This window comes from Megalobrama amblycephala, linkage group LG4 (genome assembly GCF_018812025.1).
Source record: "Megalobrama amblycephala isolate DHTTF-2021 linkage group LG4, ASM1881202v1, whole genome shotgun sequence".
Lineage (NCBI taxonomy): Eukaryota > Metazoa > Chordata > Actinopteri > Cypriniformes > Xenocyprididae > Megalobrama > Megalobrama amblycephala.
The window spans coordinates 8,053,532-8,076,052 of NC_063047.1; the positions used below are offsets into that span (position 1 = coordinate 8,053,532).

The 22,521-nt window shown below is 36.0% G+C and overlaps 1 protein-coding gene and 1 long non-coding RNA gene across 3 annotated transcripts in view; both read left to right on the forward strand.

Moving 5' to 3' along the window:
- The window catches only part of msna (moesin a), a 32,433-nt gene extending 17,341 nt beyond the window's left edge, over positions 1–15,092 (forward strand). For both annotated transcript variants that reach the window (XM_048187195.1, XM_048187196.1), the window contains 9 exons: positions 1,904–1,987; positions 2,105–2,251; positions 3,329–3,425; positions 3,830–3,993; positions 9,785–9,915; positions 9,999–10,159; positions 12,547–12,639; positions 13,129–13,359; positions 13,626–15,092. In XM_048187195.1, coding sequence (XP_048043152.1) covers positions 1,904–1,987; positions 2,105–2,251; positions 3,329–3,425; positions 3,830–3,993; positions 9,785–9,915; positions 9,999–10,159; positions 12,547–12,639; positions 13,129–13,359; positions 13,626–13,790 — 1,273 coding nt within the window. In that variant the 3' untranslated portion in view covers positions 13,791–15,092. The remainder of the gene's footprint in view (positions 1–1,903; positions 1,988–2,104; positions 2,252–3,328; positions 3,426–3,829; positions 3,994–9,784; positions 9,916–9,998; positions 10,160–12,546; positions 12,640–13,128; positions 13,360–13,625) is intronic.
- Positions 15,093–20,866: 5,774 nt separating this feature from the next.
- On the forward strand, positions 20,867–22,515 carry LOC125266068. The gene is made up of 3 exons (XR_007184419.1): positions 20,867–21,115; positions 22,094–22,155; positions 22,334–22,515. It is a non-coding gene; the product is annotated as an uncharacterized LOC125266068 (long non-coding RNA).
- Positions 22,516–22,521: the final 6 nt, after the last annotated feature.

Consider the following 22,521-nt stretch of genomic DNA (forward strand, 5'->3'; position numbering starts at 1 on the left):
CATTTTTAATGCAAAGATGACATTGTTTGAGATGTCTTTGTTACGACAACTTGACATAAACCAACACATCATAACCTGTCAGTGTCTTTGTCATGACAACTTGACATTAGCAAAACATCATAACCTGTCATAAACATGACATAGCAGATTAATTATCAAACTTAAAAAAACTACTTAGCTTTATGGGTTAACATTACATTACATTATTTTGGTAACATTTCAGTATCCAAAACACATTTATAAACGATTAACTATGACTTTTCCCTCAATAAACTCTTAATTTACTGCTTATTATAGTTAATTGTTAGGTTTAGGTATTGGGTAGGATTAAGAATGTAGAATAAGATCATGCAGAATAAGGCATTAATATGTGCTTTATAAGTACTAATAAATAGCCAATAATTTAGCCATATGAATGCTAATAGTAATAAGCAACTACTTAAAAGACCCTAAAATAAAGTGTTACCATTATTTTATAATAGTGTCATCTTTTTTACGAAATTTGAAATTGTCTATTATCTGACCTTCTGTTGGAGGAAACTAAAAAAAAACAAAACAAAAAAAAAACAAAACATGAAATGAAAAATAGTCATGATGCTGTTATAAAATTATTTGTCAGAGTATTGTCACTTAATGACAATTTAATGACAAGTTCAATTTGTACCACTGTACTTGAGCTCAAGATACATATTCATGACACTATTATAATGGCCTCATGACAGCCAATGTCAAAACCAACGACATGACAGTTTAATGTAATGTTAACCCATAAAGCTAAATGATGTCAAGTTGTCATGACAAAGACACTGACAGGTTATGATGTATTGGTTTATGTCAAGTTGTCATAACTCGGACATCTCAAACAATGTCATCTTTGCATTAAAAATGACATAATTGAGCGAATGACACTTAATGACAGTTGTCATAAACATTTATAAAACCTCCTTCATATTCATGACATGTGTCATATCAGTCTTATGCACACCCCTTCAAGTAAAGTGTTACCGAAAACAGTGATGTCATCATCCAGCTCAGATCAGTTCTCATCCAATAGTATCAGTGCAGTCAAGTAAAATATTAAGAATATTAAAATTAAAGCCTTTAATCTTCAAGCATTCATTATAAATGAATGAAAAGCAGAAAAACAAAAATGTGTTGTGAAAAACCGATCTAATTTACTAAATAAATAATAGTGCAATAGTGCTATGGAATATTTTAAACTTTTATCCACCAATATATTGAACTGCACCAAGAGTGATATATAATAACGTATTTGTACTAAGGCTGCAATAACTAAAATCGATAATGAAGATTGCTGACAATTAATTTTTTCCTTATATATTGATTGTTTCATTGTGCACGGACAACTTTTTGTCAGTGACGTTGCTTTACAGTGATAAAAGCCTTTCTTTTTTTTTCTATGAGAAAATGTATTTAAAAAATGTCAGAACCTTGTGTAGCCTCAAAGCAATAGACCTTAGTCAGGGTAGCACCATATTTAATTTATGACAGGAATGAAAACAAGGCTGTGAAGGATAAAATACAGTGCATTTAATACATTGTACAGTTGTTTAACAACCATCTGATTGTTAAGTTGATGGAATGTCTTTCAAAGAAAAACTTTCAGTTGACACAAACTCCATAAAACAGTTTTAAAAGTTGTGAGTTATGAAAATTACAAATCTAGGACCTTTTATACAGTGTTTGCCATTGTAAAGACTGTACTTCTGTCCCTCACAGCCTTGTTTTCATTTGCGTTAAATTCAATATTGCCTCTATTCTGACTAAGGTCTATTACCATCACTTGGTGCTTAACAATGTTTTGGTTAGAAAGTATCAGCCATGTCAAGAACATGTTTGTGATTCTAAATGTGAGCATGTGTGTGTAATCTTTTCTCTGCAGAGTTCTGGAACAGCACAAGCTGAATAAGGAGCAATGGGAGGAAAGAATTCAGGTCTGGCACGAGGAGCACAAGGGCATGTTGAGGTACAGCCAATGGAATGCGCTCTTGCTTTTTTTTTCTGTTTTATCGCTGACTGCAGTGACCCTGTCAATCACACACACCAGACAGAGTGATAATGTGTATCTGTGCATGTGTTTCAGAGAGGACTCGATGATGGAGTATCTGAAGATTGCTCAGGATCTGGAGATGTACGGTGTGAATTACTTCAGTATTAAGAATAAGAAAGGATCAGAGCTGTGGCTGGGTGTGGATGCCCTGGGACTCAACATCTATGAGCAGAATGACAAGTACGGATCCATTTAACATTCATAAACAAATGAATGGTTTTGTTATGTGTCACATATATTTGGTAAGAAAATGCACTGCTATATAAAAGTTTTTTAAATGAATACTTTATTCAGCAAAGGTGCATTTGATTTGAACAAAAGTGTCAGTAAAGAATTATATTATAAAATATTCTTTTGAAAATAAATGCTGCAGAAAATATGTATGTAAAATTTGGGGTAGTTTTTTTTTTATTTTTTTTTAAAGAAATTAATACTTTTACTTTTGATCAATTTAATGCATCCTCCTGTGAATAAGAGTAATTTGAATTTCCTATTTATCAAAGAATGTATCACAGTTTCCACAAAAATATTAAGTAGAACAACCATTTTCAACATTTATAATAATAATAATAATTAATTCTTGAGCACCAAAAAAGCATATTAGAATTATTTCTGAAGTATCATGTGACACTGAAGACTGGAGTAATGATGCTGAAAATTTAGCCCTGCTATCAGGAATAAATTACATTTTAAAATATACTAAAAAATAGTTATAATATTTGTATAAAATTGTAACAATATTACTAATACTTTATTAAAATCAAAAGTTGTATTTGTTAACATTAGTTAATGCACTGTGAACTAACATGAACAATGAATGACCGCACTTTTATTAACTTAACAAAGATTTAAAAAATATATATTTCTCATTGTTAGTTCATAAGTTAACAAATGAGACCTTATAGTAAAGTGCTACCAAAAAATCTTACAGACAACAAACCTTTAGAAGAGTATTGTTAATCATTTAATTGTAATCATATAATTTTTTTTAAAATAAAATGCATTTTAATTTGATTTTAATGCTTATTATAAAATCACACAAATCACAAAAATCTGTTGTATTAGATATTTCCCAAATTTTACTAACATGGGCATGTTTGGCAAAAATTAGTCATATAATGTTGTTTGTCTTCATGAGCTTGACATCCTTTTTTTTTTTTTTTTTTTTTTTTTGGTTTAGTGCTTATTATAAGTGTGTGTGTGTGTGTGTGTGTGTGTGTGTGTGTGTGTGACTCCCCTCTTCTCCTCTCTTTTCAGGATGACACCTAAAATTGGCTTCCCCTGGAGTGAGATCAGGAACATTTCTTTCAATGATAAGAAATTTGTCATCAAACCCATTGATAAAAAAGCCCCGGTATGTCAAACATGATTTTCCTGCTGTCTGACTTATCACAGTTTCTGTACAATTTCTCTGCAAACAGGGTGTAGACAAGTGGAACGCTGTTATTGCAAAGCAGTGAAGTGTTGTAATGTTTCATGATGTGATTTGAGATATGAGGATTGTGAAATCACAGTGTACACCAAAGACTTTCCATTGAAGCTGCACGTTTTTTCTTTGTTACGCTATCATGGACACATAAGAGTTTGGATGTGGACATGTCTACTTTTTATTTCATTCTTTAGTATTTCCTGTAGCTCCTGATCCCTCACTCCCTCCCCTGGCTTTCTTTGACTCTGTTCCTAAACTTAGGGAGCTGTTTATGTACTCAGCATTTTATGGCATCATAGGAAGTATAATGTTTTCTCTCTTCCCCTCAGGACTTTGTGTTCTATGCCCAGCGTTTACGCATTAATAAGAGGATTCTGGCCCTGTGCATGGGGAACCATGAGCTTTATATGAGACGCCGTAAACCTGACACCATTGAGGTCCAGCAGATGAAGGCACAGGCCAAGGAGGAGAAAAACCACAAGAAGATGGAAAGGTGAGAGGAAAAAAGAGAGACAGCAGGGCTCCAGATTGCGACTAAATGGTTGCATTTTTTCCTGCCAGTGCGACTAAATTTGGTCACTGGTGTGACCACCACATTGCACAACTGATAAGAGCTGTCATTTCTGTTTCATATGAGAAACATCAAATGGCAAATGAAACGGCACTATTAGTTTGAGCTGTGCAGTGCGGACTGTTTATCATCACTGAGCAATAATAGACAGCGCAGCGCAAGCTCAGTGTGCGCCAATCTCATTTATGTGACACTGCTAACTACACAGTACACACCGCTGGGAGATTCGGTGAAAGTGGTTGAATTCACTGCAAAATGAATAACATCGCTGCAAGATCTAGTGAGAAGCATTCAAATTCAGCGCAGAATTCTGCTATAAACCAAAAGCTCTAAATATTACCCAATTTTAATGTTATTTTTAATTTGATGATTTGTAAAACAAAAAGTTTAAAGATGGAGAACTAACACTAATAGGCAAACAAAACCTTTAAAAAAAGACATGAAATTACCACTAGATGGCAGCAGAGAAGCAGTTATTGACTCCCTAATATATTGAAAAGTAGGAAAAGTCAAAAACTTCTTCAAAATTGTGACTGAATTCCACAGAAAGCAAGTAAAGCGCGCTCCTTTAATTATCACTGAAGCTGTTGATCAGTTCAGTATGGTACATTTTAATAAGAGTAGAATATTTACATTTTCCCCTATAAAATGTTTTTGCACGTTACTGTCAATAAGTTAATTTTATCTGCATCTCAATTGAAGCTCATTGCTTTACTGTCAAATTTCCAATGAATAAACATGTAATATTATTAGTAACTGCACTTATTAATGCAAAATAATAGCAAACAAACAAACGATTTAAACAAACAAAACAAAGAAACAGCTCCACCAAATCAGGCACGCGCCAGCACCTTCTGTAGAACTTTGGTGACACCAGCGCCACTGCTCTCAAATGTTAGTCTGGAGCCCTGGATAGAGTTACATCTGATTTTGATCAAAATTGTGATTATTTCAGCTGTGATTTGAATTCTTTCCAGTGACTCAAATATTTTGATTCTGCTCACCAATAGAATTTCAGATGTGTCCACTGATTCATTCAGTGACTCTTTCTGTATGTTACATCATTACATCAGTTAATGTTTTTTGCCTATTGTAAGTAACTGGATCATTGATTTAAACAGATTCATTCACAAACTCTTTTTGTCATTCTAGACTGAATGAAGTCATGTTGTCTTTTATTAAAATGTTTACACATTTTTGAATTGGGATCATTCCACCCCATTTATTTTCTTGTTGAACAATACTGACTTGATTGACTAAATCAGGGGTCGGCAACCCAAAATGTTCAAAGAGCCATATTGGACCAAAAAAAAATTTGGAGCGGCAAAAAATTTAAAAGCTTTATATAAGCCTTATATGAATGCAACAGGCTGTAAGTGTATATTAGCTATATTAGCCTACTATCAAAATGACTAAGTAGGCTACAAATACATAATGAGGTATTCCCGAGGAATATATTTAAAAACTGCCGAAAGCTACAGAAAAAAAAGCAAATGGACCGCTGGCATTCACAGAAACAGCTGGACTCCAGGCAGAGAAACGTGGATTTGCAGTTATCATTTTGTGTCAAATTGTTGGATTTTGAGGTAAAATCATTCCATATATATTGTATTGTTATATATTATGTTGACAAATCATCAACTAAATATTTTCCATCTTATATTCTGCATAATTGTGTGTTTTAAAATAAACACTGACAAAAACTATACTATAAAACTATATGTTTTAGGGCTGGACAATATGACGATATATATAACATTGATATAAGTGATTACGTGGATTTAAACCTACCTATTATAGTTATACAAAATATTCACAGGCAGATTTGCTTTATGTATTTCCCCGGCGTCAGATCAGGCACATATAAATGTCAGGAAACACGACTCCTGGCTGCATGTCAATATCCATGGATTAGGTTTATTTGACAAGTTGTAAAAAACACTTTCGAGTCCAACCTTTAGTGTAATTCGTTAGTTTTACTCGCGTTTTCTCAGTTTCCCCTATTAAATCCAGTCACGCAGCAGGTTCTTTTGCCACTCAGTCCAGCTGAGGGAGCGCGCTTTCGGCGGGAAAGTGACGTCGATGCATACCCTCGCGCCGCGCTGAAACGTGTGTCGCATTGAGACAGTATGGAAGTTCTACTGCCAAAGCTAAAAGAGCAGAAGAAGATGAAATCATAAATACAATTTCCTCATTTTATCAGAGACCACCCGAGGAAGTTTCAGAGGAGGATAAACTACTTCTTTTACAACTCCAAAACAGATTAGACGAATTATATCGACAAAAAGCAGAGGGAGCCTTCGTAAGGTCTAGAAAAAGATGGCTGGAGGAGGGGGAGCAAAATTCTGCTTACTTTTTCCGTCTTGAAAGATACCGATCTAAAATTAATTCCATCTACAAGTTAAATATTAATGGGGTCGTTACTGATGATGCTAAATTAATTTCAGATTTTTGTTCAAAATTCTATAGCAATTTATACAGCACAAAATTTAATAAAGAAGTTACATCTCATTTTTTGAACTCAATAAATAATGTTAAAAATATTGACGAGGCAGACAAAAATTATTGTGACACCCCTCTTACATTGGCAGAGGTCATTGATTCCATTGCTCAACTTAAAAACAACAAGTCCCCCGGCACTGACGGGTTGACTGCAGAATTTTACAAGGCATTCTCAGAACTTTTAGCCCCTTTTTTATTACAGGTTTTTATGGAGAGTATAGAGAATAATTCCCTTCCTCCTAGCCTCACTCAAGGGCTGGTCACACTGATTCCCAAGCCTAGGAAAGATCCGCTCTTTATTGACAGCTGGAGACCCATTTGTCTGCTAAACAATGATTACAAAATAATGGCGTCAATATTTGCCAATAGAATTAAAGAAACTCTTGAAACTATTATAGATGAGACACAATCAGGCTTTATGAGAAACAGGCATATCTCTAATAATATTAGACTAGTATTAGATATTCTTGACTACTCTGACTTAATATCTGAAGATGGCTTCATCCTCCTCTTAGACTTCTACAAGGCGTTTGATACAATAGAACATCAATTTATTTTTCTATCTTTAGAGAAATTTGGTTTTGGGGACTTTTTCAGCAAAGCAATTAAAACCTTATATGCTAATGGAAATAGCTCTATAAAACTGAAAAATGGAACTTCCCCCAGATTTAATCTGGAACGAGGCATTCGTCAGGGATGCCCAATTTCCCCTTATTTGTTTCTACTTTGTACACAGATTCTCACAACTTATGTATGTAATAGTGCTATACAAGGAATCTCTATTGCGAGTAGGGATATCATCATTAGTCAGCTTGCTGACGATACCACAATCTTTTTAAAAAATGCAAGCCAGATACCTGTCACCATTCGAGTAATTAACCAGTTTTCAGAGGCCTCTGGTTTATGCCTAAATATTAATAAATGTGAGCTGCTGCCTTTAAAAGACTGGTGATATACAAACTATTTGCAACATTCCGATCAAGAAAGAAGTATCGTACTTGGGTATTATTATCTCTAAAGATCAGAAAATTAGATCTCAGTTAAATTTTTCTCCAATCATTAAAAAAACTCAGAACAAACTGAACCAGTGGTTGCAAAGGGACTTATCTTTAAAAGGCAGAGTGTTGCTTACCAAGGCTGAAGGGATATCACGGCTTACATACGCAGCTCTCTCTTTACATTTGGACAGTAAAATCTGTAAAGACATTGATAAAATGCTTTTTGACTTCATCTGGAAAAATCGTATCCACTATATCAAAAAAAGTGTTGTTATGAATAAATATGAATCTGGTGGGCTTAATTTTTTGGACTTCAATACTCTAAATAATACATTTAAGATTAACTGGGCTAAGCATTTTCTTAAAAACCCAGTTTCGATTTGGAATTTTATTCCCCATTATATATTCTCTCGTTTTGGTGGTCTGGACTTTATTTTGAATTGTAACTACAATGTAGAAAAACTTCCTGTAAAACTGTCCACTTTTCATAAGCAGGTCCTTTTAGCTTGGTCTCTTATTTACAAGCATAATTTCTCACCCCACAGGTACCTAATTTGGAATAACAAAGATATTTTATATAAGAACAAGTCTTTTTATTTTGAGAGTTGGGTACGTAATCAGATTCTGCTGGTGGACCAGTTATTTAATGCAGAAGGGCGACTTTTCTCCTATAGAGAATTTCTATCAGCATATAACATTCCTGTTACGCCGAAAGAATTCGCAATCGTATTTGATGCCATTCCATCAGGCACAATCATGCTTTTTAAGTATTCTAGCAGACTTTCACCTACTTCTGTCTCCCTTCCTGATGTGGCTGACTCACCAGTTGGAAGAATCTGTTTTTCCCATCTTCCACATAATAATAAGAACATCCGTGCGTTATTTCAGAAAGAGATTGTTTCTATTCCAAATGTTACATTTTATTGGAACCGATTTGTAAATGACATTGACTGGAAAAAGGTTTGGATGATTCCTCACAGATATTTATTAGTAAACAAGGTGAAAGAAGTATCTTTCAGAATAATTCACAGATATTACCCTGCTAATCATTACATGATTAAATTTAAAAGGGACATCAATACAAACTGTTCTTTTTGTGAAGACCACCCCGAAACAGTTTTGCACCTATTTTGGTATTGCCCACACACCAGAACATTTTGGCAAAAGCTCAGCAGATTCATCATTGACCATATTTATAAAGACTTTGCCTTATTGTGGAAGGATGTTATTTTTTGTTTTTATAAAAGTCAAAGTAAAGAAAAAAACGTACTTCCTTATAAATTTATTAATACTTTTGGCAAAATTTCACATTCATAAATGTAAATTCAGCTCTAAAAAACCTTGTTTTGTACTTTTTATCCATGAAGTTGAACGTTATATTAATCTGATTTCTGGCTCAAACAACAAAAAGGCTGTTAAAACTATCAGCATATGGTCCTCCTTCACTTTGTAATGACCTGTAAGCTTCCCCTGGCTATTTTATTTTATTTTTTTATTTATTTTATTTTTTTTCTCTCTGTTTATCTCTGTTTTTTGTATGTTATGTATATTATGGCTAATCACCTGTGATTTGTACCTTTTTGCAATAAAAAAAAAAAAAAAAAAAAAGAAACGTGTCGCAGGCTATGACGCAAATCTTCGTTGACAGAAATGTTGAAATTTAATATTTATTATACACATTTTTGCAGCATTGGAAAACGTTAAGAATGTTTGTGTCATGTTTGTCCTCCTACAGAAACCATATGAAAACAAAAAATATTTTTCCATTTTCATACATTTTTGAAAAAGCTCCAGGGAGCCACTAGGGGGAGCGCTAAAGAGCCGTGGGTTGCCGACCTCCGGACTAAATGAACATTCACAAACACATCACATTCACAAACTTATTTATTCTGTTTTTGAACATTCATGAACGTTCAGTTTAGGTCTTGTTCAGACTCAAAACACTGAATCATAATTTTTTCACAATCGAAACACCACAAATTATGTGAGAAATATTTATCAGGCACACAAGGAGCTAGCCTACATCTTGAGATCATTTAAAGTGTTTATACTTATTTATGTGTGCCTGTGTGTTAAGCTAATAAAGTGATGGTTTTATGTTTAGATTAGTTCATTGTTCAGTGCTGGACCCTTCACAATGACAGGAAGGACACATTCCTCTTCTAATACATCTGTCTGTTTGTCTTTCACCCTCACACACACTAATGTTGCAGGGCCATGTTGGAAGATGAACGTAAGAAGAGAGAGCAGGCTGAAAAAGAGAAAGAGAAGATTGAAAAAGAAAAAGAAGAGCTGATGGAGAGACTCAAAGTGATAGAAGAACAGACGAGAAAAGCTCAGCAAGGTGAGATGGAGTGAAATTAGCTGTTTCTAATCTTTCATTTATTCATTAATGGTCAATAATCACTCCTTATTTTGTGTGTGCAGAGCTGGAGGAGCAGACCCGCAGGGCGCTGGAGTTGGATCAGGAGCGTAAACGCGCTCAGGAGGAGGCAGAGCGCCTGGAACGAGAGCGCCGTCTGGCAGAGGAGGCCAAAGCAGCTCTGCTGCAGCAATCTGAGAGTCAAATGAAGAACCAGGAGCATCTGGTCAGTTGCCATGTCAACCAATCTACACATTGCCAGCCACCATGGCAGCACAAATCTAGTCACTATGACAGCCTCACAGCAACACCTATACAACCCTTGTAGTAGGTTACACAGGGGTGTGATTCTTCTGGAAAAATCCGGAAATCCGGATTTTCCGACCTGAAAATGATGCTCTCGTAAATCATGGAAAAAAAAAAAAAAAAAAAAAAAAAAAAAATTGGGGGGTGGGGGGTCAGGGTTGCGGTGGTTGCGATGGGTCGAGTATTGGTAAACATAATGACCACTCACCGCTGTCAACGTTTTTTGTGCCTCTGATTCATGTCGTCATGTCACTCCGCAAGTAGTCCAATCATTTGTCACGATTGAAGTTCAAAGTGTACGCGCACTGTTATGAATGCGCACACACCCAACCGCGCCCAACCATCTACTCACGTGAACAGCTTCAGTGAACACGGATGATTCAGATAAGCAAATCCATATTGTCTTTCATTTTTATATGCAGGTCTAGTAAAATTTAACCAATCTATTGATCATTTTTGTCATGATTCCATAACATTAATGTTAAACGATTCTGTGCTAATTTAGCAAAGTAACGGCAAGGCTGCCAACTCTCACGCATTCAGCTAAACTCACCCAATTCTCGCGCTCTGACGCCACACCCCCATATTCTCACGCAGACTCGTGCAGCAGTGAGGAAAAAAAATTGCGCCACATGATCTCGCAAAGCAACGCGCAGAGAGACCAGACAGACAGTGTACAGACTAGTGAGATTTTGTGACAATTGTGAGGGAAATACACAATTTATTCCCATGAACTGTGTAGTCAGCCGTTCTCCTTCCCATCTGCACCGTGTGAATTGTGAACGCAGGCAGGTCAGTGAGTTACAGGGCGCTCCGTGTCTCCGTCCAGTTTAGGCTAGTAACTAATAGGCCCTAAGCTGTTATATAGTTTATAGGGGTGTGACGAGCGAGACTAAAATGTGACGAGATTTCTCGTCGAGGCGGAAAAGTAGTCTCGTGATGTTGCCATGACAGAGTGTTAGGATGATTAGGAAAGAATATGCCACCGCTACGTTTACATTATGCCTCTCCTGTCGTTTTGCTTTGTATTTAAATAAAAAAAAAACATTTAATTCAGTTGGATAACGGTTGCCACCGCTCCATATTTACAGAGTACGAGCGATCACGAAAGTGAAAGTAAACACGAGCGCGCATTCAAACGAGATTTAAATACCCGCATCTTGAAAGCGGCTCCCTGATGAATACAGATATCTCTCAATATGAAAGCTATTTTAGGCTGGGCAGTGTAGTTGTAACCATCTCTTAGCTCTGTATCAAAGAAAAATTTGGTCTTATTTGCACTTTGAATATTGAGAGAGTGCGGTTATGGTTGCATTTATTGTAAAGTGTTATCATAAAAATGAATAACAGTTTTCTCTTAATCTTATTAAGCACAAACAATAATGTTTCATTTGTTAACATTAGTTAATGCACTGTAAACTATGAACTAACAATGAATGACCATTTTTATTAACTAACATTAACATGTTAGATTAATAAATACTGTAGCACATATATTGCTCATTGTTAGTTGATGTTGGTTAATACATTAATGTTAATAAATGAGACCTTATTGTAAAGTGTTACCATTTTTATTTGTACTGTTTTTATTTCTATGATCAGTTTGTGGAAAGGAGTTCAGTTAGGAGGTCAAAAGTTGTAGAAGCTCATAAATCATGTACAGTAATGTCTGAAGAGACTGAAATCATACAGGAGAGAAGTCAGTCAGTTGAGTTAGTGGCAAAACCTTTTACAGTGCTTGAGTATTGTTGTCTTTTACTGCATATGATAATTCATACTCAGAAAGTAGAACTGAAATGACATTCATTACAAGATGATTAGTTAAAACATTTCAAATACACCTGCAGAATATTTTTTCTAGTCGTGTATTTCACCATCTTGTCTCGTCTCGTGAACTCAAATCTCGAGTCTCGTCTTTTGAGATACCTGTCTCGTCACACCCCTAATAGTTTATATAGAATTAAGTTAGCATTAGCAGAGTTGTCTGTTTTGCAGCACTGAGCAGTTATTTTACATAACTTTATCATAAAAAAACAGTACAAAAACAAGCCACGCCCCTCAATAAGCCCCTCCCCATAACAAAGCCCCGCCCCCATGGTAAGTGCACCGTATAGTTTCCTGCTTTTTTGTCCTTTGCCAATCACACCTATGGTTACAGTTGTAACCATGGTAACCAAACTACAGTTCTGAAGTTTCCATGAGAACCAAACATCATCCAACCACAAAGAGCAAGACACCCATAATTAAATCTGTTTCCATGCAACTCTGAGAATGTGTGTGTGTGTGTGTGTGTGTGTGTGTATACAGGCCACTGAACTGGCAGAGTTGACCTCCAAGATCTCCCTGCTGGAAGATGCCAAAAAGAAGAAAGAGGAGGAAGCATCAGAGTGGCAAATGAAGGTAAACATGATTGTCAGCAGGTGCCTTACAGAAGCTTACTGTAGAACAATCCATCCATCCATCCGCGGTGCAAGTGTGTGCCGAAGTGTGTGGATGGTACCCCTAGTCTTAATCAGCGTTGCCAAGCTTGTGGTTTTCCTGTGGAATTGGGCTACTTTCAAGTTGTTGCAGGGGGTTCATTTTTTTATTCTTCTGCGGGCTGATTTCCATCTCCGCATGTATGATTTTGGCACTCTAACACCCCCAAAACACCCCCCAGATGTAAAATTCAGTGGAGAATTCGGCCGCACAACGGAGAAAATGGCATTGGTCTACTTTGACTGGCCATCGGGCTACTTTAGTTGCACAGACCTGGCAACCCTGGTCTCATTCTTGTGATAAAAGAACATTCTTTAATGGCCAAAAGGCACAAATATCACAATGCTGGTTAATTTTTAAGACATTATGGTGTCAATTTTGTGAGTTAATGTAGTGCTGTGTGTTTTCCAGGCCACTCAGGTGCAGGAGGACCTAGAGAAGACTAAAGAGGAGCTAAAGAACAAAGTCGTGTCATCCCATGTCCAAGAGCCAGTGCATGGCGAAAATGACAACGATGAAGGTGATGAGAGCAGTGCAGAGGCCTCCGCCGAACTCACCTCCGCAGCAGCTTATAAAGACAGGAGTGAGGAGGAGCGCATGACTGAGGCTGAGAAGAACGAACGGGTGCAGAAACACCTGCTGGTGAGAGAACTACTTCACAAACGCACTATTTAAAGTGATAGTTCACACAAGAATAACACTTTTATCATTTACTTATCCTCATGTCATTCCAAACTGGACTGACATTTGTGTTTGCATGGAACACAAAAGGAGTCATCTTGCAGAATGTCTATGCTGCACTTTTTCAATACAGTAAAAATTGGATGGCATACAATGAATGCTTTACCAGAGTAAATTTACTTTCATATGAAAAATAAAAAAATTGAAAAGTCTCCTTTTTTCCACAGGCTCTTACTTCTGAGCTTGCTAATGCTCGTGATGACACCAAGAAGACCCAGAACGACATCATCCACGCAGAGAATGTACGAGCAGGACGCGACAAATACAAGACGCTTCGTCAGATCCGCTCTGGAAACACCAAACAGCGAATTGACGAATTCGAGTGCATGTAAATGTACCACAGTCAGCCAACAGGGGGAGCTACAGCCTGCCTTTTGCATCATGCCTGCAGAGGAACTACAGTACCAACAGTTCACCACTCCAACAGAAAATAAAGCCAAATATAGAATAATGCTGCACAATTCAAAAATCCCTTTAATTCAGGAGTGTTGTTTGGGTTACTGCATTATGATAAGGGAGATTTTTTTTTTTTTTTTTTGCTTTGTGTTTTGACCTAGATGTAGCTTTTTATATCGGAAAACATTAACAGTTTGCTGATTAACCAAACTAAAGGGTTTTTATTTCAGTAAAACTGGGATTTCAATAAGAATTGAATTCCATTGTTAGGATAGACTCCAAAAGCACTCCAGAGAGACATGCCAGTGTGCCAAGACTGTAATTCAAATCAGTATGGTTGATATATCAAACTGCACAGTGCCATTGCGATGGTGCAATAGACTAGCTATTGCTATAAAATTGTATCTATGTGCCTTTCTAATAAAACGACTACAGTATAGATTAAAAAACATGCCTAAGATCATGGCTACATGCTCCCCATCAACCACTCTGCCAATATTGGCAGCCCACAAGAGCAAAAAAAGTGTGTGTGTGTGTGTGTGTGTGTGTGTGTGTGAGAGAGAGTGAGATCCCTGTTGATAATTCCTTTAGTTATAGTTTCTCACTGCTGCAGGTTTGTGGCCGCTCCCTGTTTGTGCCTTTTCCTAAAGAGAAAAAGAAGTTAAAATATCAAACTGTATTTCTAGTTTAGGTTTTAATCCTATTCTTATTTTAAGCTTTTTTGTTGTTGTTTTGTTTTGTTTTTTTAAATAAGAGACTTTTGTTTTTGAGGCATTCGAATTTTTTCGCAGTATTATTTTGAAGAATCCCTTAATAGAATGACACTTAAAAAGCATCTTCTGGGGTTAATCTTTTTCCCTTTATTTCTGAACAGTATTTACCCAGAGTGTACACAGTTTAAAATAGCCCTGCACTTGTAGGTGGTGCCTTAGTTGTTGTTGTAGTCTATATTCATTTTATTTTTATTCATGTGGCAATATGCTGCACTGAAGCAATATGACATGTCCCCAGCTGCTTTTCTTCATTCTGATCTTACTAAATTGTTTTGATATACAAGAACACCGGTCTCCTGATAAATATGAAGTTTGTTTTTATCATATACAATGCTCTTGTAACCTCTGTGATTTCTCGCCACCCTTAGGATACAGGTTTTTTTTTTTTTTTGTCAACCAATCACAGAAAAGATTGCTGCTTAAAATGTTTCCATTGCAACTGTCAATAAAATATTAAAAACTTCACTAATGCATTGGCTAGTGGTGTTCTTGCAGCATTATTCCTTTGAGATACCTGCTTTGTGATGGCCTGCGCACATTATTATAGACAGAGAGGAATATTTCTCGATAAATGGGGATGATATATTCAGAAAGAACATCTGGGCTCCATGTGAGATTAATCCCCAAACCAGCATGTCCTTGCTCACAGTGACTTAAACAGGTTGTTTAGAGACATCACTGTGCTACTACTTTTAAGTGGTGTCCGCAGAATAATATAGGTTTCATAGACAATTGGAAAAGCTTTTGGGGCAGACCTGATCTGTTGAAAAGAGATGGTATTCATCCCTCCCGGGATGGTGCTGCTCTTCTATCTAGAAATTTGGCAAATAGTCTTAGAGCTGAAACATGACAAACCAGGGCCCAGATCAGGACGCAGACAAACTGGCTAAACCGACCGTCTGCTAGCCGCCTCACGTCACAGAACTCAAATAATTCACAGCACATAGAAACTCTTTCACCTAGATATTATCACATAGAGACTGTGTCTGTACCTCGAACTAGTAAATACAAAAAACTTCCGAAACCTTTTAAGGGTAAAAATTTAATTGATGTTCAAAAAATGAAAATCACAGATAAATCAGATAAACAAATTATAAAGCTTGGGTTACTGAATATTAGATCTATTTCTTCCAAAGCACTTATTGTAAATGAAATTATCACAGACAATAAACTAGACTTGCTGTGTTTGACAGAAACCTGGCTAAAACCAGACGATTACATTACTTTAAATGAATCTAGTCCTCAAGGTTATGATTATCGACACAATCCTCGACAGAAAGGCAAAGGGGGAGGTGTTGCTGTAATTTATAGTAATATATTCAGAATCATTCAAAAGAATTTCAAATATAATTCCTTTGAAGTGATGGTACTTTATGTAACATTATGTAAGTTGACATTTGTGCTGGCTACTGTATACAGGCCACCAGGGCACCATAATGACTTTATCAAAGAATTTGCTGATTTTATATCAGAGTTAGTACTGGCTGCGGATAAAGTCCTTGTTGTTGGTGATTTTAATATCCATGTAGATAATAATAAAGACGCATTTGGATTGGCATTTGCAGACATTTTAAACTCTATTGGAGTTAGACAACACGTGTCAGGACCCACTCATTGTCGTAATCATACCTTAGATCTAATACTGTCGCATGGAATTGATACTGATGCTGTTGAAATTCTACATCAGAGCGATGATATATCAGATCATTATTTAGTCTCGTGTATAATACAATTAGCCAAGGCTACAAAACCACCACCCAGCCATAAATATTGTAGAACCATCACGTCTACCACTAAAGATTGCTTTATAAATAATCTCCCCGAGCAGTTTCATCGCCTTAGTATACCTGACAACTTAGAAGAACTCGATGCTGCAACAGAAACTATTGGCTCTCTCTTTTCCAGCACATTAGATGCAGTCGCTCCTTTACGTCTAAAGAAGATTAAGGAAACTAATCCAACGCCGTGGTATGATGAGCACACTCGGGCTCTAAAACGAGCTGTTAGAAAAACTGAACGTAGTTGGAAGAAAACAAAACTAGAAGTTTTTCGCCTTTCGTGGAAAGAAAAAATGATTGAGTACAGAACGGCTATAAGAAATGCTAGATCTACTTATTTTTCAAATCTCTTAATAGAAAACAAACATAATCCTAGGTATTTATTTGACACAGTGGCTAAATTAACTAGAAACAGAGATTCAGCTGCTGACGTTTCCATAGAGCACAGCAGTAATGACTTTATGAACTTCTTTACTTGCAAGATTGATAATATTAGAGAGAAAATTAAAAACATGCAACCGTCCACAGTTTCGCTTCAGACAGTGCACTGTAGTGTCCCTGAGGTAAAACTAGAATCATTCGCCGCTATAGGAGAGGAAGAATTATCTAAACTTATCAGAAAATCATCAAAATCCACGACATGTATGTTAGACCCAATGCCGACTAAACTACTGAAAGAAATGCTTCCAGAGGTCGTAGGTCCACTTCTTGATATAATTAATTCATCCTTAACACTAGGATACGTGCCAAAAACCTTTAAGCAGGCTATTATTAAACCTCTTATTAAAAAACCTCAACTAGATCCGAGAGATTTAGTAAATTACAGGCCAATCTCGAATCTACCTTTTCTGTCAAAGATACTAGAAAAGGCAGTTTCAACACAACTGTGCTCCTTTTTAGAAAGAAATGGAATCTGTGAGGATTTCCAGTCAGGATTTAGACCATACCATAGTACTGAGACTGCTGTCGTTAGAGTTACAAACTATCTACTCTTATCATCCGATCGTGGCTGTATTTCTCTATTAGTGTTATTAGATCTCAGTGCTGCTTTTGACACTATCGATCACAACATTCTTTTAAAAAGACTTGAAAACTATATTGGCATTAGTGGAATTGCTTTGGCATGGTTCAAATCGTACTTATCTGACCGTTATCAGTCTGTAGTAGTTAATGAAGAGATGTCGTTTCGATCACAAGTTCAATATGGAGTACCACAAGGCTCAGTACTAGGACCGTTGCTTTTCACTCTGTACATGCTGCCCTTAGGAGAGATAATTAGGAAGCATGGTGTTAGTTTTCACTGCTACGCTGATGATACTCAGCTCTATATTTCCTCGCGCCCTGACGAAACCTACAAATTCACAAAACTAACAGAATGCATAGCTGACATTAAAAACTGGATGACAAGAAATTTCTTATTATTAAATTCAGAAAAAACTGATATCCTAATCTTTGGACCAAAAACTTCCTCACGAAAAAACCTTGAATACTCTCTAACACTTGACGGGTGCTCCATTAAACCTTCGTCCTCAGTTAGGAACCTGGGTGTGCTCTTCGATACCAATCTTTCATTTGAAAGTCATATTTCTAGTATCTGTAAAACCGCCTTCTTCCATCTAAAAAATATATCTAAATTACGACATATGCTCTCAATGACAAATGCTTTTTAATTGATCTCCATATCCATTTACATATATTATATATATCTTCCAAGGGGTTTTTTCCCTCCTAGGACTTTTTTCCCAGTGTTCGCACGCTGGGTTTTTCTCCTAGGGGTTTTTTTCCACCCCTGGGAGTCAGCCGACATTGGCTTAATGTAGCACCATCTTGTATATGTTACATATTACCACGCTTGTTTGTACAGCTTATTTTTAACCACTTCCCTTTTTTCTGTGCTTCTAATATGTAAAGCTGCTTTGAAACAATTACCAATTGTAAAAGCGCTATATAAATAAATTTGACTTGACTTGACTACTTTCTGGATATCTGCTAATATACACAATATACAAAAAAAAGTCACTGTTTGGATTTTAATAGGCAAATACTTAATCTATGAATGGATCATTGTTACGGTGATTATTATGTTTCTAGCATGTCAATGCTACATGGTGGAAACGGTGAATTTACTCTAAAGTGCACATGCACAGTAGCTGGAACAGCTGGAAAATGAACGATACATCAGTATGGCTGCATAGTGACCTGAAGGACTGTTATAATATCATCCACAAATTTTTAATATCCTGATTCCCGACCAGATATTTGGTCTTATTGTAAAGAATTTTTTTTTTTTTCAAGAAAAAGTGATGATGATGATACTTAATGCTTGCTGAATCCCAGTTAAACATGTCTGCCATGAGGATGTTGCAACAACGCAGCATAGCACTGTTAAAAATGTTAGAGTCAGTTCTGTATTCTGTATTCGAGAATACAGTAAAATTCTGTAAATTAAATTACAGAAACACTACTGTAAAAATTACAGTAACTGGCTTTCAACCCTGCTGCCAGTGTTTTACTGTAAAATTTACAGCAATTTATATATTTTGTATACTGCATTTTTACAAAAAATATATATTGTATACTGCATTTAACATACTTCTTTAAATAGCAAATACACACATTCAAGTAGTTTAGTCAAGTAGAATATGTAAAATGCAGTATACAATATATTTTCCCTATTGCTCACTTAATGACTATTAACTGCATAAGCTTTAAACAAATTTTAATGGCATAAAGTGTTGTATAATGCATAACTTAATTCACCCAGAACAATTCTGCTCCAGATGATGTTCCATCCAAGGATTCAAAGAGAGGCTAGATATATTGAAAGGAACAAAGAGGACAATACATTAGATATATTACAAAACATAATACTTTCAGAGACTGATAGAGGAATGACAGATACAGTCAGTGACAGATAGAGGGATGATAGATACAGTCAGATACAGATATAGAATAATAAAAGTATATAATAAAAGGAAAAATAGATCTTGGTGTGTGTGTGTATTTCTTACATTTCAGAAATTCCACTGAAAATCCATCACTTTGCACAGAAGAGTGGCTGAACGCAACCGTTTCTTCGGAACTGTCTGGCCTGTTGTTTTAGATCGCACTTTTCATTTCGTCTTTGTTCCTCTCTCCAGATAAATACCTACAAAGTGCCTAAAGGGTCAGGAATTCAGATTGGTTTTAGCTTTTGAGGCATGTAATCATATTTTTGAAATTATACCATGTGGTAGAGCAGTATTAGCCTACAACTCCAGTCCTGAATACTTACCTCCCAAAAAGTTTTAGATGTCCCACTAATCAAAACACCTTATTTAACTAATTTGTTTGCCAGCGTCAAATAGAGAGACGTCTAAAACATTCACCCTAAAAAATAAATGTCTAATCTAGTTGAGAAACAACTAGTTAGTTGTAGTTGTGTTAAAGGCCTCAAAAGATATAAAATGAATCTAAAAGACAAGTAAGTTACAGGATGATCAGTTTGTTCATTTCTGTAAAAAGCACATTTCATTTCAAGTTAAAAATGATTTGATTTTGGTAACTTAATGGTAATAAATTAACTATACAAGGTAAACTTATATCAAACAGAGATGTTAAAGTAAGGTGACCAGATTTCTGAAATGGAAGCCGGGGACATTTCCTATGTAAGTGGTCAAAATACCACCAAAATCTCATGTGTTATTATCTATTAATTAAAAAACGGGGACATTTTTTATTTTTATTTATTTATTTTTTTTAATTGCTGTGGGTTTCAGATTTTACATTAATAAATATTATGATTTAATTTTATTATTAGGATTTTTGGTCTGGTTTTAATACAATTCACCAAAATAACTAGCCAGTAGGCCTAACTACAAAAAACTAACTAACGATTGCACTATTTTGAAAAATCTCATTACAAAATATAATGTGAGATAAATAACACAAATAATATTTGCAACATTTATTATTGAATTGAATATTTTAATTTTCACGAGCTGTTTATACTGTACAAAATTACAACTTTTGTCCAATGACATTTTAATTTTCTGTTAACAGCTTTACTGACATGAAAGGAGCTTTGTTGTAGTATTCTTGAGTAAAGTTCATAAAATGTAGGCTACATTATTCCCACTGGAATTTGTAAAATGTTCTGTCCTCTAGGGCATTCACCCCCAGAAGAAAATTTTGTACATTTTAAGGTTAAATGCATCAATCTGGTGCACTCTGGAAGCTCAAAATTAAGAGCTTCAACCCATGTACAGTGTGCAAAACTGAACAAAGAAACAAAATTGACTTGTACCTAGACATTAAAGAGGGTTCAAACACCTTTTTAGTTGTGATATAAAGTCTACATCGTTTTAGGTGTTTTAGGATGCCAAACAATTATTACAATAAAATAATAATATAATAATGTTTTAGGCCTACACTGTTAAATGTCGCTGTAGATTTTGCACAGTACTGTAAAAACCTACAGTACAGTACCATATTTCTATATTACAGTAAAATACTGTAATTTATATTGCATTCTGGGTAATTTTGATTGAGCAGGAATATTTTACAGTACATTTTAGTGTTGCTGTAACCCTGCTGTAACCTGGCTGTAATATACCAGGCAATAATACAGGATTGCTGTAAATAACGCGCCACCTGACGTCACATCACACAGACAGAAGAACACGGCCGCTGGTGACTGGAGAAGCAGAACGGTGTATTTCTGGAAGTTTGGTAAGTTAATTTTACTATTAGGTTTTTACAAAGTGTATCGTTTTTATTCTGGAATGAAACTGCACATTTAGCCAGCGAATGTTGCTAGCTGTAGTCGAAAACACCGTTATTAGATGTGTATGCGCTGTTTTGCCCTGCTGCTCTCCTGACATTTTAAAATCTAACTCAGTGAATTAGCTTCGGGTTTATTTCTACCAAACTCGATGTCGATGATTGTTGGAACCGTGGAAAGACGAACCGAAACGGGTTTGGTGAGTTTTAATTTGTTTCTGTCGAGTTTGAACGAAGTTTGTTTTACTAATGCGCGCGAGGTTGGAATCTGCTGGGAGATCGATACGGCCGTTTCTGTTTAAACAAAAAGGATCTTGCGATTAAAAAAAAAAGTATATTCCTGTGGGGATCCTTTCCATAATGTTGTCCGATTCGAGCCTGTCAGTGAGAAAAACAAGCACTTTTATAGTCGTACACTGACGGTGCACACAAGCTCAAACGTATTATATTTGCCGTCCACTGACGGCTGCAGCGGCCGCGGTCTTCAGTTAGTGCTTAGGCACAAAAACATGGAAAAAGACGGCCCAGATCGAAAATACTTAAGTTTCACTTGAAACGTACTGTAAATGGGTGGTTTGGGGTCAGAGAGATTGGCTATTGTTAACTTGGCCAGATTATTACTGCATCTGTTTGGGCAGTTGTTCTGTAGCATAGTGACTGTAATGACAATAAACGATTATGATTATTAAAAAAATATGAATTGGGGTATAAATTACCTTTATCACCGTTTATAATTATCTATTAGACAACAAAGCAAGTATAATGCATGCCATGGCAATATATTCAGCAAGGTCAAGGATAATATTTTACTAACCTAGATGTATTATTGAAGTAGGCCTATATGAATGCATGTGGCAACAGTGTATGTGTTAGCCTATCCCCAACAAGCAACATCAATGAATAAACATTTATTTTGATTTCTTCCAGCAGTGTGGTCCACTTGTCTTTGCATCCTGGGAAGTGCATTGCTTTCACAAGGAAGCGTATTTGTAAGTATTAGCCATAATAATACAACCTTTTACACTTTAAAAATAAGTTGCATTTTGTTTTGCTACAGAATTTTCATTTGACATTTCTATCTTACACTGTCTGTTCATCTTTATTGGTGCTGTGGATAACAGTTTTTGTAATACGTGTATTTGTGTTTGTGCCTTGACTTTGTTACAGTTTTGGCATTGAAGGAAAGAAATGTACTGCCCGACAGGGAGTGAGCAGAAGACCAGGACGGTGGTGCAGAGTGATGGCCATCAACCCACATGTCAACAGCTTCGTTCGGTCCTTTGTGTTTAAATGGAAGACTTCACACTGAGGGACTGTGGCCTGTTTGCAACCATCCACGTGCCCTTCAGTTAGGG